This window comes from Diadema setosum, chromosome 14 (assembly GCF_964275005.1).
Source record: "Diadema setosum chromosome 14, eeDiaSeto1, whole genome shotgun sequence".
Lineage (NCBI taxonomy): Eukaryota > Metazoa > Echinodermata > Echinoidea > Diadematoida > Diadematidae > Diadema > Diadema setosum.
Window position 1 is genome coordinate 20,728,740 of NC_092698.1, and position 15,850 is coordinate 20,744,589.

At 39.9% G+C, this 15,850-nt stretch overlaps 1 protein-coding gene across 1 annotated transcript in view; it reads right to left on the reverse strand.

Annotated features, from left to right (window-relative positions):
• LOC140238201 (centrosomal protein POC5-like) overlaps positions 1-15,850 on the reverse strand; it is a 43,120-nt gene that overhangs the window by 6,785 nt on the left and 20,485 nt on the right. The window contains exons 5-9 of the mRNA XM_072318138.1: positions 11,284-11,354; positions 10,419-10,617; positions 9,401-9,580; positions 8,466-8,613; positions 7,188-7,423 (exon numbers count right to left, since the gene is read on the reverse strand). Of these exons, the coding sequence (XP_072174239.1) occupies positions 7,188-7,423; positions 8,466-8,613; positions 9,401-9,580; positions 10,419-10,617; positions 11,284-11,354 (834 nt within the window). The remainder of the gene's footprint in view (positions 1-7,187; positions 7,424-8,465; positions 8,614-9,400; positions 9,581-10,418; positions 10,618-11,283; positions 11,355-15,850) is intronic.

The window sequence follows — 15,850 nt, forward strand, 5'->3', positions numbered from 1 at the left end:
CTGTCCTTATCATCCATTCACTGTAGATGTACTAGTATTTCGGAGTTACACATTAGTCACCTTATTTGCACTGTGATGCCAAGTTTGCTCTGAGCTTTATGACACAGACCTTGTTACATCAAGGTGTTTGGGCATGCTCCTTCCAATCTTATTATGATTTCACCCGTCTAAGGTCAGATAAGATTGTTGTGAAATGAATTTTGGCCTGACCTCTGTCTTTACAGTCATATTTGTGTACAGTGGAAACTCGATATAACGAGATGGTCGGGACCGAGTCGTTTCCCTCGTTATAGCCGACATCTCGTTATATCAGTAGGCATAAAAGAAAGCATAATATAAAGACATTAATTTGCACATGTGGGACTACCCATCATATTTCAATCAATACTGATAACTTGATATTGCGTGTGAGGGAATTACTCACCTTTATGGGTAAGAAGATGTTTTTCGCCAATGAAATTCAATATCAAGAATGTGTTTCTTATTAATTGTAGGTGTAAATTTATATAGCTTGCGATTGTGTCAAGATCGTCTGTGGATTGGTACACGTGTATGTGGTTATGGTATGGGTGTGTGTTGTGTGGAAAGATTGAATATGGTCTGCACAATGCTGTGTGTGTATGTGACACATTCTGTATATACTGTACATGATGACTGCATGTGTGTGTGAAGATGGGGATTTCCCTACGTAGAAAGCCAATCACAGCATCAGATTGCCTCACACCTGCTAAACGTCATGATGATGTCATGTATGGCCGTCCCACATTTTCTGCATGTATCAGTGTGCGCGCACACACACACTCACACGTACAACATGCAGTGCTAGCTGGAGTGCGCTGAAGAAAATAATTCTATTACGTAATACTCGTATAAGTCTTCAGAGGTTAGCATTTCCCAGGTGTTTAAGGCAGTGAAGTCACATAATGAAATTCAAAGTAGGTAAAAATTCCAGGCAGTCCCAGTTGGCTATAAATACCCGTGTCAGTGAGCAGTAAGCATCTTTTTCAAGTGTGACGGCAGTGAATTATACCAGGGAGGTGAGACACCTCCGTGATTATACATCTCAAACTCCCATGTCTAGTGATCAGGAAGACGACGCTACCTCTCAGCCCCCATCCCTGCGGGGAGATCAGGGCATGGAAGGCCGCCTTGAAGCTCAGCTAGAGAGACCGAGATACTCTCCCGCTTCATGGATAGGGCGGCGGCACACCGTGGTAATGACAAACGGCATGCGAGCCATGCCAGCTGGTGCAGGAGAGCTTCTCCTCCCGGCGATTAGTCCGGACATGCGAGCCATGTCCGCGAGGACAGGGGCGCTGCCCCGCCCATCGAAGACTTCAGCGAGCTAGCCATCCCCATCGGCAGCTCAACAGACGACGATATTCTCATGTCAGCCTCCTTCCTGGCAAAACTGATTGCGTTGCCCTGTATGGGTGGCCTTGACTCTGCCCTTGTGGTTATGGTCATTTTGACAACCGAATTGATCCGGATGCCATGTCCTTACAGCCAAACTCTTTCAAAGCCTGGTACCAAATTTGATTTTAACTTAAATTCTGATCTCATTTGGGCCAAATTTAAAAATTGGCTGATTTGCTAATGAAGGCAGTCACACTGCCCATATCAGAAGGTAAGTGCTCTATAAAATCGCGAAGCAAATGCTCAATTGCCATCGAATGCCCAAGCAGTTCTCACACCAAAAATCGAGAGCAAAATTTGGGCGATCCTCCTTCACGAGGCCTTGGGTCTTGTGAGCTCCCAACTTCTACAACAAAATGTAGTGAAGGGACTTCTACCACATAGATAAATCCTTTCTGAAATTCACATATCATGCACGGATAATCATCCATGCAATTGACACAACGAGAATTGTAACAACTCATGTCACCATCGATGGCCTGACACTCCCGGGCTTTGCTTATCGTATGATCCGAGCATGCACCATCGAGGTATCTTAAAACCCCTTCTCAACCCTTCTCAGCAACACTTGCGCAGCAAGTCGATTCCACTTGGTAGAAAGTTGTGCAGAAAGACATCTGAGAGAAATTGACAAGTGTCACATAAGCATACATCGTGTGTCATGAATGTCTCTACGCAAGCCAGCAAAAAAAAAAAAAAAAGAGAAAAAAAAAAGGATGAGTACTGTCCAAGACCGCTCAGTGCTAGAAATCTCAAGCTTTCCAAAGATGACTGGTCAAAATAATTCCCGAGCCTTGGATATTGGCCACAATATTTGGCTATGAAGCCAATAATTTCATTTCAACCCCATACCAATAAATTTTTCCTCTACAAAGTGTACATTCTACCGAGGAGGAAAAGGCAACCCATGAAGAATTGTCTCCGAACATTCTCGCAAAGCAAGCTATTAGAGAGATTCCTCACATGGAGTATCAACTCTATTCTAGCGCTACCAAAGACCGGCGGTCTAAGTCCAATCATAAATTTGAAAAACTTGAACAAATTTGTAAGATACGAACACTTCAGAGTGGAACAGTTTCGCTTGATTACGGCCTTAATTTTGCCCCTCCAAAGGGTGCATATTTATCCGTATCCGTTCACCTTGTTCATCAAGCATAGTCTTTCGAATGGAAATACTAAGTAGTATTTTCACTGCATTCCTTCAGTGCCTTCCATCTGGCCTTAATTTGACCCCACAGAATTCCCTTAAAGTTATGAAACCTGTCTTTGCCTCGGTGAGTAGTGGCATTACAACAATCACCTATTTCGATGATATCCATATTCTTTCTCACACCAGAGAAGAGTGTCTTGACAAAGCCAATGATCAACTTGTCACCCTTAAAGAGTTTCAGTAAGGATTTCGACAAATCCAGTTTCAACCCAAAGCACGTCGAGACCTTCCTTGGTTCTCATATTAATTCCCAGCAAATGATTTTCAGTTTTTTCCTCAGAACAAGCTTGACAAGGTTACTGCCCTTGGAAATTCAATCTTGTATGGCAACGAAACCAAATTTCGGGATTCTAATGCCTTCCACAAAGAAATTTACATTCTCGTCAATTAGGACTAGAAAAAATAAATCAACTAATGCTCTGCGTAAAGCAGAAGATGACATCGACACGAAGTTTGGTGTCGTTATCTAGTCATGCGATACAAAACATTCTTTGGTGGTGGCTGTCTCGCAAGACAAAGAATTACTTTCCACCTTCATTAGCATGATAATTTCAAGCGATGCTTGCATCCCAGTATGGAGAGTAGTTAATTCTGAACAATGACAATTCCTTTGCTCAGAGAGTCTGGAGTGCCAAACAGAATTCCCCGCATAGCAATGTGTGTGAACCTCTTGCAATTCAGAACGATCTTGAAGCCCTGTGTGGCTCGTGTACAAAAAATGTGCTTATTCATAATTCGGTCAGACATTTCTACAGCTAGTAGCATATCTGACCCGAACGAATTCACGGCCAACATTGGAATTGGTGTCTAGCAATTGGATATCAGCTTCACATTCAACAGATGTAGATAATTCTTAAGTTTTCTGCTTGTCTCGCAGAGACATGAACAACTAATTACTATTTTACATGTTTTTCACCACACAATCCACAAACTCTACATATGGATTAGCAACTTTCCTCATGTCAAATGGAAGCTAAGTTTTATTGCCCTGAATTTTGATGCCTTTTTCCTTACCCTAGAACGTTTTCAGTCCTCCACAAGCTTCAACTGAACAAGGTGATCTGAGCAATCCTCACTGCCCCAATGGCGGCGGCAGCCATGGGCCTCATTATCGCTCAAAATGCGAATAGCCCCACCTCTATTACTCCTAGAGAAAATTCTTGCCCCACACCCTCACCCACCGACGAGCCTCCAGCTCACACTAGCCGCCTGCATGGGTGCTCTCTGCTAGCGATGACAAGTGGCAGACACATCGCAGCACATTGCAAAGCTCCTCTCATCGTCATGGCGAGACAATACCAATAAACAAAACAAATGAGGGTGCTTGAAGACAGTAGCAATGTCTGTATTCTGAACAATCTTGTGATCCTTTTTAACCCGTCTACAGAACACGTTGTCAACATCTAAGCCTATAGCATATCTTTTCAACAAAGCCCACCCCACGATTAACTCATAGACCTGCTCGGTCTTCCATACTACCTGAAACCGAGAGCTATGACATAGGCAAACAGCCCCTATAGTCAGAACTTATGAAGGGTGTATCTAACTCCGACCCTCGCAAGCCTAAATACAACAACATTGGGGATGTTTCAATTGTTTTGAATCACTTTTTATCGTTTCAAGATACCTATGAACTATAGACTCCTTCAGTGCCTTGAGCCAAAAACAATTTTCCTAGCTCGTTTCGGCAAAACGTACACAAATGCTGAGACATCTAGTTCTTATGACATTACCGGAAGATGATGCCACGTTTGCACATTAGAGATATGGAAGGTATATCTCTAACCAGGTAATTAAAGTGCCTTCTTTTACCTCCAACCCTAAACTCTGTGTTCCGATCAACTCTTCATGAGTATATTAAATGCACAGAACATCTCCAACGAGCAAGTTCAGAAAGCAAACTCATAATTCCTCCGAAACATCCCAACAAATCGGTGACGACAAGCATCTTGGAGCGGAGGCTGAAAGCCAGTCCCTCGCAGCTGCTTGTATAAACACTTAAAATATAACTAATATACTGTCAATAGCTGTACGTGTACATCCCTGTACACTGTACTGACTGTTGCATACAATTAGGTATGAATGTATTGTTGCTATGGGAACATGTACCGAGTTTGATCTGTCTTCGAGATCAGTATGAAAGGGTACCACAGGACGTATATACCTCGTGCTCATATACATAAGGATTTGGGAGCACAGTCATCCCGCGTTCATCCCAGACTCTGGTCTGGTAAGACATCCACGGATGCTAATATGAAAGTGGTATCACATTCTCAGCTCATAGCTACAGAAGCGCCGCAACTTCTAAACTTTCGCGCATGAAGTATAAAGGTCATAATGAAATCTTGTCCACAACTGACTGGACGAACGCTGGTACATTTTGAACCTTCTACCTTCTAACAATTGATTCCACATTAGTTCAACAATTCTCAGTTCTACTGAGTTAGAAAGATACATGTAAATTGTGATAGTATGTGTATATACCTGTATATTAGTATCTCAGTTAAGAACAATGTCATAATACGAGTCAGATAAGACACAAGACCATAAATCACGTTACGTTGTGCATTGGAAAATGGCGACACATTATTCGGCCACTCGTTTAGGAGATTCGGTCCACCAAACTGATGAATTTAAACTCTAATATCAACCCAAAATGCAATGGACTTGCCTCTAATTATTGCTGCAATATTACTATGCCGAGTATGAACTGGTTAATGTCTAATTCTTCCTTCAAATGTACATGAATATTAAGGAACATGATTAGGATTATGTCTTGATTGGAAAATCGGTACAAGAGGTCCATTGTATTTGATTAACTTGTCTGTGCGCTATCATGCTTAATCCTGCTCCAGTTAAAGCACGCAAGGTATCAAAATGATATCATACTCAAAACCTATGCCTTGCACCTTATACTAGTAGGTTCTCAAGCAAACTTTGCTCGAGTTCTTCTCTTGTTTGCGACAATGTGTGTCACCATCGATAGATATTCTCTATGCATGAGGAGTCATGACCAAAGTTTCAACCTTGTTGTGAAAACTGTCCATCATCCTTCTTGTCCTCTTGCCCTCACTCATGCCACTAGACTGACTTCTGTACGGAACTTTGAACATGCTAACCTCTGAAGACTTATACGAGTATTACGTAATAGAATTCCTAAATTATACAAGTAATAAGAAGTATAATTAGAATTCTATTAGTAATAATGAAGTATAAGTCGAAGAGGTTCCCACCCAGCATCTCATTTGATCGATACTCTTCAGTTCTGAACCCTCCCTTTACAACACTGAACAGAAGTCAAAACTGGTGGGCCCTTATAGTGTATACTGATGTTTTGCTTAAAGGTCCAGTTTACCTTCTGGAGCAGTGATTTCAAAAATGTTCAAGATATCACATTTGATGCACATGTGTAGGTCTGTTGTATCACAAAACATCCTACCATATAAAAGTTTTGCAATAAAGCCTAAAATGTAAGGAGATATCAGTAATTTTCTCAATAAACCATAACTGTACACGGTTTAGTGTGGAAGCATTCTTGTTATAACTATTATTTATATTTTGTGTATTTACCGATACTTAACGTCGATTATATGGATTCAAATTTTTACAGTGGTGGTTTCTATCCCTAACTCACATATTAGAACCATTTTAAAGCACTAATGCTGGGTTTTTGCTTATCTGCAAATGGTAAATTATGCCTTTAATTGCTTGACTTGAGATGTCCATACGTATAAGAATGCTCCGTGCCTTTGGAACAGCAATGATTGTGCTTTACTTATTGCTTGTCTGTATGATGAGAAGGACCAGTGAGCTAATTGTCTGCATTGCACCCAATACTGCATGGTGTTGCTGGTCTGTCTATTTAAAGCCGTATTCTCTTTGAAAAGATGCTTACTGCTCACTGACACGGGTATTTATAGCCAACTGGGACTGCCTGGAATTTTTACCTACTTTGAATTTCATTATGTGACTTCACTGCCTTAAACACCTGGGAAATGCTAACCTCTTCGACTTATACTTCATTATTACTAATAGAATTCTAATTATACTTCTTATTACTTGTATAATTTAGGAATTATGTGTGTACAAGACAGTTTTTGGCGCATCGAGCTTTACAATCTCGGAAGATGATCTAGCACAGGCGAAGTAAAGCTTTACCGAAGACATTTTGCTTTACCTCGTTATAACAGGTTTGATTGGCTATGTTTTTCTTTGTTTGGAAGTCACAGAATTTATCTCGTTATAGCAGTTATTTCGTTATAGCCGATCTCGCTATAAGAGTAGCATTTTACATAGACTTGTGTGGAAGGAAATTTGGGACCGGGAAAATTTCCTCGTAATAACCGATATCTCGTTATAGCAGTGTTCGTTATACCGAGTTTCCCCTGTAGTTGGTTATGTAATCACAGAAGAGCAGAACTGCGGATGTAAATGACTGTGAAAAAGCTGCACATTATGGGACTGTCATTTCTCTGCACTGCATGCCCAAGGTAATCTACATTTAGTGTCAATTGCAGCACTGCATACATGTATGCCCAACACAAGAGAATAAAACAATCACCACTCTTTTAGTTGGCACACTTCCACTGCGATGCGTCTGGGTCACGGTTGACGGTGTGCTGGCGTGCTGACTGGTGACTACCCGAGGGGCAGGCATGTGTCCGTTTTCTGTGGTGACCTGCATGGCGGGAGACATGGACGATGGGACGGGTCGGGAGGGGGCCTGGGCAGGGATGGGTGCCCGGGCTGGCATGGGTCCAACTCCTGGAGGAGGGCCATCAGGACCAGCTCCATTTCCTTTGTAACAAAGAAGAAGGGTATATACTGTATACGCTGAATATTTCATTAATTTTCAATCTTCATGAATACCGCGAGTCAGGTGCTACTTGCGAATTTAAAAACATACAAAAATAATAACTCTAATCTCGACATGATTGTGACATTCACACATACAGTACATTTCTCCGTTCAGTACTGTACTCCATAATCGCAAATTTAACCACTTGCGAAATCGTCAGCAAGTCCTGATTCGCAAAAAAATTAGACTCGCTAAATATATGGCATACACAGTATACACTAGACTCCTGTTATAACAAACAGTTAAAACTACATTCCTGTTACAACAAAGTAAAAATTGAGGTCGCAAAAATTATCATCTATATATTTTTATAATACATTACTGTTCAGCTACAACAAACATTTCCAGATAACGAAAGAAAACTGCTGGTCATGAGGACTTTGTTATAACAGGAGTTGCCAGTATTTTCTCTATATCTATATTTGTCCTCCATGTTCAACACATACATTGTACAGTCTAATACAGGCCACCTTTGAATATGTACGAGATTTAGCATTATGTGGGTACATTTTTTATCTCGTTGCTTCCAAACGGGTCAAATAAAGGTTAGAGGTAAAGTATGTGGCCATGCTTCACAAAACTAACTATAGTTCAATGGGTTGGATTTCCATTGGGCCTGAAAAAACATGCATGGTTCATGTCAAGGTAAGATTTGGGGTTTTAGGCCTTCTGTGAAAGAATCACACTTTTGTCATCATCAATCTGAAGTATGCTGAGAATGTCCTCTTTCAAAACCTGATCGCATCCAGAGAATATGGTGACCATGTGGTGCAAAGTCACTTAGTATACACAAAACATCCGAAGCGAACTTCGAACCACGCAGAAAGTTGTTTGTGTGACTGAACATACATTTGCATGATCTGAAAAAAAATATGCCACAAGTGTGTCATGTGGTTTGAAGATTTTCTCCATCAGCACTGAAAAAAAAAAACAAGAACTGGCACAAGCTGAGTGAGCATGCAGAAGGTCTGATTTTAATACCTTCGCCTTCGTGAAACATGGCCATGGCCTCCATGTTGAGGGCGCACACTCCCCGCATGAAGGCCTTCTTTATCGACTCCTCGTACTGGTCCCGCTCGGCGTGCAGCTTGGTGACCTCTGACCTCGCGGCCTCCAGGGCTTCGTTCAACTGGCGGGCCGAGGAAAATAATTCGCAGGAGATCAAACATCGCACAAGATGGTTGTGTGGCCATTTATCAAGTACAGGGAAAGGAAGTACCTTTGGAGATTCTGTCTCAGTATTATCCATCAATACTACTGCGAGATCTACTTTGCAATTCTTCAACAGAATAAGACTGAGCTGGCATATGATTCTAACTTGTTTTTGTAACAACGCACAAGATGGTTGTGTGGCCATTTATCAAGTACAGGGAAAGGAAATACTTTTCAAGTTCCTGTCTCAGTTTTATCCATCAATACTATTGCCAGACCTACTTTGCAATTCTTCAACAAAATAAGACTGAGCTGGCATATAATGCTAACTTGTTTTTGTTTTTGTACATTCAAGGTAGAATCAGTATATTACATGAACACCAAGGATGCATTCCTTATAGCATCAATGTATAGGGGCCTTCATTATAAACTTCTCGTAGATTTAATACATGTACTAATTTTGGTGTTCTTTTTCACTCGCTGTATTATTCTTGGTCAAACATATGGGAGTGGCAAACAATCAGCACCCACCCGTTTTCAAAAGTAGAGCAAAGTTATTAAAAACAAATCAAGGAAAATATATGGAGTACACAAGCTGACTGAGTTTAGGGGAAAGCAAGAAATACATTTATATGAGAATAACAATGTTTAGAAGAAAAACAGGAATAGAAAAAAGAGACAGTATGGATGAGGGATGAGAGTGAGAGAGTGACAGGGAGAAAGAGAGAGATAGAGAGGGAGAGATAGAGAAGCAAGAGACTTACAGATGCTATCCTGGCCTCGTAGTCGTTGGTGAGTTTCATGCAAACTTCCTGAGCCTTGGACTGACACGCCTTCTCCACCCTCTGTCTCCACTTGGCCACGATGATACTGTGCCAGGCCGACCACACCTTGGACTTGAGGTGGCGCTCTCTCTGAAGTCTCGCAAGCTTGGTCGTGAAAGCCTGTTACGGGGCACAAGAACGTGGGTCAGTAGCCACACACTAGCATGCACACACTGGCACATGTATCATAATTGAATTCACGATAGACACGATGTATAATCATTGAGTGCCTGCAAAGTTTGAAGAGATATTTTGAGCAAGAGACAATGTCCAAAAATTATATGATTGAATATAGTGAAATGCAAAGCTCATGTAAATTTATCGTATATGGTTTATCAAGTTAGCCTGAGGGCAGACATGCTGCAGATTTCATAGCCTACACGAGTATTGATAAGTATGAGAAGTAAAGTGAAACCATAGGTATCTTTTAATGTTCTTTACAGACAAATTGTGTGATATTTATAAATGCTGCTCATCATCATCACCATCATCTGACTTCCCAGAAAAAAAAAAAAGTTATGTGAGAGAAATATCTGTCTAACATTTTCCTTAAAACACAAGTTTGATCTACAATGCACTCTTGTTATAACGAACATGGTTCAAACAAAATTTCATATACAACAAAGTAATGTTCAGGGCCCAAAATTATCATCTAGATATCTTTATACACTTTATTTGTTCTGATATAATGAAATTTTGATAGAACGAAAGAAAACTGCCTGTCCCAAGGACTTTGTCATAATGGGAGTCGCTGTACTGCATTTCTCTGCAGATGAGCGTGAATATTGAGTAGAAAATTCATGAAATTGGTTTCATTTGCGTGCTGACGTTGTTGTTGGGAGTATTGATTTTGTTTTTGTTTTGTTTTGTTTTTTTGGGGAGGGGATGTTTCTAACATTTATGTGATGGTTTTGGAGATTGACAAAGAGAATGGTAACAGCGGGGTCCCTGCGCTCACCTGTCTGCGGTCCTCACTGTGTCGCAGCTTCCAGGACTCGAAGCGCCGCAGCATCTCGAAGCGGTCCTTCTCCTTCTGCACGGCCCGCGTCAGGTTGGAGATGATGTGGTCCTTGCGCTCCACCGACTGCTCAAAGGTGTGCAGCAGCTCCTTCTGGCTCTCGATCTCGTTCTGCAGCTGGCGCAACTCTCGCTGCTGCCTGCAGGGGGGGGGGGGGGGGGTGAAAAGGGGGACAAGGCGGGTCATTGCAGGGAACATAACCCTTGAGTGTAGTTTGTCATTTGGTGTACATTGCAACCCAATAGCTACTATATTGTAAAAGTAGACATTTTCAGTGTGGAAATTTTCGCTCATTTCGCGTGACCAGAAACCAGTGTGAAAATAAAATACGCAACTATTTTTGCATGTCATATGTTCCACTAATAAATGTCTCGATATAGCTATTGGCGGAGAAATGTATGCTTGCACCTCACATTTGCATCAGGATAAGAGTAAATATTTTCACATGTTGATAATTTGTAAATAACAAAAGACTCGCAAATATAAAAACAAAATCCTTGTGGATCGTGGATCCTCATGAATAACTCAAAAAAACTCCCAAATTCCATTATACGTGTACCATAATATGCATGAATAATCAATGTACCATTAGAATGACATGAACAAAGCAATGAAACACATTTACACACACAAATCACATGGAGAAACACAGATACATGCCCACAAACACTTTAAATGCGTATGGGCGCCCATGCGCGGTTTAGTGACTTTTAAGAGGGGTGGGCAAGGGGGGTTACGTACACATGTTAAAAGGGTTTAACATACAAGGTAGCGTTGATATCGACATAAAGTCAGTATGGCTGACCTTTCTTTGAGGAGTCTCACGTCCATGCGATGTCTCTCAATAACGGCGATCTTGGCCTGGCTGAGTTCTGCCTGAGTGAGCACAAGACGAGAGGGAAGAGTGTGAGAAAAAAGGAGCTACCTGTGTAATAATCATACCGGTACACAGAAGTGGCATTCAGTACAACAATGTATGACAGAGATAGAAAAGACTGCCTGCATCGTGTTACGTTGAAAACTAGACAGTGTCAACACCATTGAGACATATATGTGTAAACTAAAATGGAACTGATAAATTGATATACCATGCTGTAAAAGTTTTGTAATCATTAAAAATTGCGCTTACAAATACAGTTGATTTTTTTTTTCAATGCATGCCATCTCCCCTACATTTACAATCTGTTTATCAATCTATGTTTGTACATATATAAGTGCAGAAATACTCACACATAAGGCATTCATAACCATTGTATGTATATCTTCGACATTCTTTGTTGAAATACAATGTCCACTCTAGAGTTTATGTGTACTTAAAATGTGAATGTTCAGTTTTAAGGAAACAAAATCAAACACAGCTTTACCAAAGGAAATATTAGTAAACCATCTAATGAAGATCCATTAATGGTGACATATCACCTAAAAATCAAAATGCTATACAGCAAATTATCTTCTTTGGCAAACCTGACAAATAATCTTCTTTGGCAAACCTGACAAATAATCTTCCATTATTTAAAAAACAAATAAACAAAAAACAAACAAACAAACAGAAGACAAACTTGTAATTTAATACCTCTAATGATACAGGGAACACACCACAGATAATTGCATTCAGTACATCAAATGTTGCAATTCATACAAAGGTTTCCTTTAAAAAAAGGGCAAATCCTCTTTCTTTGTCGAGATGACATAAAATGACATAAAATCATTTTGATCTGTATGGTCAAACCTGCAAAACTGTGTTTATAATGACAAATTAATGTATTATTTGTCTACAGTTAACTGCGGAATAGATGGCTCCTATAAGCAGGATAAATGACCTGATGTAGAAAATGCACGGCCAAAACACTAGATTTACAGCCTCCGAAGAGGACTGCAACATATGTATGTACTTTGCAGTGTTTGGCCTTGAAGAAGAGGTGTGAATATACATACGATGATCTCATGATACGCTGTCGCTACATGATGGACTGTGGGCAGTAGTCCTTGTTGCTCCTAGTGGCTATTCAGGTTTAGGAGGAGTGCTGGACAAATAAGCGGCCGAGAATCTCCCCCCCCCCCCCACCCCAGGGCAGTGTGTGTCATCAGGGGTGGACTTGGGCGTAACACGAGCCTGTCTATCTGGAGTGGATCTTCCATACTGCTCATCTCAATAGATCTAGCACGCTGTATGAAGCGGATAGGGGTGTGTATGCCCAGCTCTGTTCCCCTTAAAGGTAACCCAAACCCAAAGAGATATGTGGATTGAGTGAAAGCAGTAACATTAGTAGAACACATCAGTGAAAGTTTGAGGAAAATTGGACAATCGATGCAAAAGTTATGAAGTTTTAAAGTTTTGGTGTTGGAACCACTGGATGAGGAGACTACTAGAGGTTATGATGTCATGTGTGGACAACCATTTAAAGAAAATATAAAGGGAATTCCACAAAAATTCGCTTTTCTAGTATAATGAAGAGCACTTGACTAACTGCTTTCAGAAAGCAGGGGGAATAATTGCTACCCTTAACATATGTCAGTATCAAGTTGATGGAATGTGTGATTTTCATGAAAAATGAATTTTCACAGAATTCCCTTCATAAATTCTTTATATTGTTGTTCACACATGTCATAACCATGAGTAGTCTCCTTATCCAGCAGTTCCAACACCAACATTTTAAAAATTCATAACATTTGCATAGATTGTCCGATTTTCCTCAAGCTTTCACTGATGTGTTGTACTAATGCTGACTGCTTTCACTCAATCCATATTTCTATTTGAGTTTTGGTTTCCTTTAATAGCATGCTACATCACAGGTGGCAACACTTCTGTCAAAATCAGTAGATTCTACAGAGCAATCAGAAAGATGCATTTTGTGTGTTACACTTTTCAAAGGGCAAAAATCATCCCCAAATTTGGGAGATTTTTATATTCTCTTATTTTGACATGAAAAGATATTGATGTTTTTCTTCAGGAAGCCTCCTTCAGAATCGAGGAGAGAATTGGGGCAGCTTTGCTAGGATGCATCTTTCTGCATGGTTTGAGTGATGATGTGAATTTTTTTTTTTTTTTTGGGGGGGGGGGGGAGGGGGTAAGGGGAATGTGCAATTGAAGGGACAGGGGAGGGGATGGGGAAGGCATGGGTGCAAGGAAAATGGGATGAAGAGACCGTTTTATGTGGAGATGGGTTCACCACAAAGGAGGTCTTAAATTTTTGAGTCGGTGCACACATTTTCAGCATGCTACTAACACTTTATTGACAAGCTGCTTAAGGCTTCCAACACTTGACATCACATTGTCGAGTGACGCACCTCTGCACATGTATGCACCTTACTGTATTTCACGAGTTACGAACAACATGGCGTATGGTGCGTCTGCAGTAGCTGTGAATGTGCCTGGAAAAGTCTTGCAATGAATGATGGCTCAAAGCTCTGATTACTTAGTATTTATTTTGTGTATGCATGTGTGTTTGTTTGTGTGCGTGAAATGATATACTCAAACCTCTCAGGGCAAGTTTGGAAGCATATCAAAGACATAGCAAATTTGGCCCTTTACCTGTGGACAGCTAACCTAAGACAAATCAAGCTCAACATTAAAATTCATATCAAAGACTTGATCTGTAATATCTGTGATATCTGTGCCAAGTACACTGAATTTCCCTGGTCATTTTCTTTTTCTGAAAATACTGTAGTATTTCATAATCTGTTCAGGACCTTTTGACCAAGTTACAGTCTTTTTGATATGACACCACTAATTTGTTTTGTCAAAGGTAACTAGAAGGCACACCTGTTTTAAGTTTTAGATAGCTTTTTCTCAATCATAGATAACATTCCACATAGCACAAGTTTGACCTTGACCTTCAATTTTTCACAACTGTACCCAATAGTCCGTCAAGTACTTATTGCACAGTACAAAGTTTGGTTAAATTCAATCAATTTTGCTCTGTAAAATCTCTCCATTACAGAAAAAAAAAAAATCTGGAGATATTTTCAAACAGAATGTATGGAAAGAATAAGGCGGGACAATAAAATGGCCAAATATTTGCTTGCCACTTTTTTTTTCCTTTTGTTTTTAATTGGGTAATGGGGCTTACATGTGGTGCGCTTTAAAATGCCACATACAGCACATCCATTGTTAAAGGGATCGTACAGTTTTGGTTGAGACCTAATTTCAGGTTTCTAACATTTTTTGGTGAGATAATGAGAAACCTCTTCTGAAATATGAAAGAGCATGTAATTCTATGAGGAATTAAATGTTTATTTGATGAAAATTGGTTTTGAAATGGCTGAGATATCCAGAAAAGGGCGATTCTAATAAAGTGTGGGACCCACACTTTATTACGATCGCTTTGGTTTACTTTGTTTTTGGATGTTTCAGCTATTTCAAGCCCGATATTCATCAAATAAACTTTCAATTCCTCTTAAAATGGTATACTCTGAACTATATCATAAGTGTTTTCTTGGTATCTCGCTGAAAGTTAAAAGCCCAATTCTCATCTCCACCAATACTGTACCATCCCTTTAATGTCATTATTATCATTACCATCATCGAAGCTCTAAAGCAACAGACAAAGCTTTTAGCCTCTATTGGAGGCTTACATAAAGTGTGACATTTACCTTCTCCTTTTTTCTATTTTTTCTACCAGAAAAAAGGAATGATTATTCTGTTCTTGTAAAACAAGATATATTGAGTATTTGGGTTAATATCAGAGTATATAAAAGATCTAATCAGTATTCCAGGGGCATTATAACACAGCAAGTGATTGTTATCAGATTTATAACCTGCCATTAGTCTCTTGACAACCTCTCAAGATTTAGACTCTTCTATTTTCAAGCGTTCAACTAATAAGGGCATTGAACAAATTTTACTCAATAGACTCTCCTATACACTGCAAACATTACTTTATAATTTGGAGGGTTGTTTTGTGTGTGTGTGTTGTTGTTGTTTTTTTCACTGAGAAAATTATATTATTTTAAGTTACTGGAATTGCAGATCACTGCTCTCCTGTGCTCAGTATACTATTAATGATTCTACTGATGACATTTCAAAATATCAAAATAATTCAAAAGTCTGTCACAGGAGAGGATGATCATATATGATCATATAGGCTACTATATGCTACCCATATCCAGGTTGCTAACCTCCCCCCCCCCCCCCCCCAATTATAATCAGTGCAGTTCCAGCAAGCCATTGGGGAGGTACATGTACAAAGGTATCACCATGTTTCAGGAATTTCAATAGGCAAACACAAAGTCAGAAAGGCTTTGAACTATATTCTCTTGTCAGGGCTTCAAGAAATAGTTACATTTATTTGCATTGATAAATGAATAAATATAAGTTTAAAAAAATAGATAAATATAATTAATAAAATAAATAAATATACAAGTAAAATAAA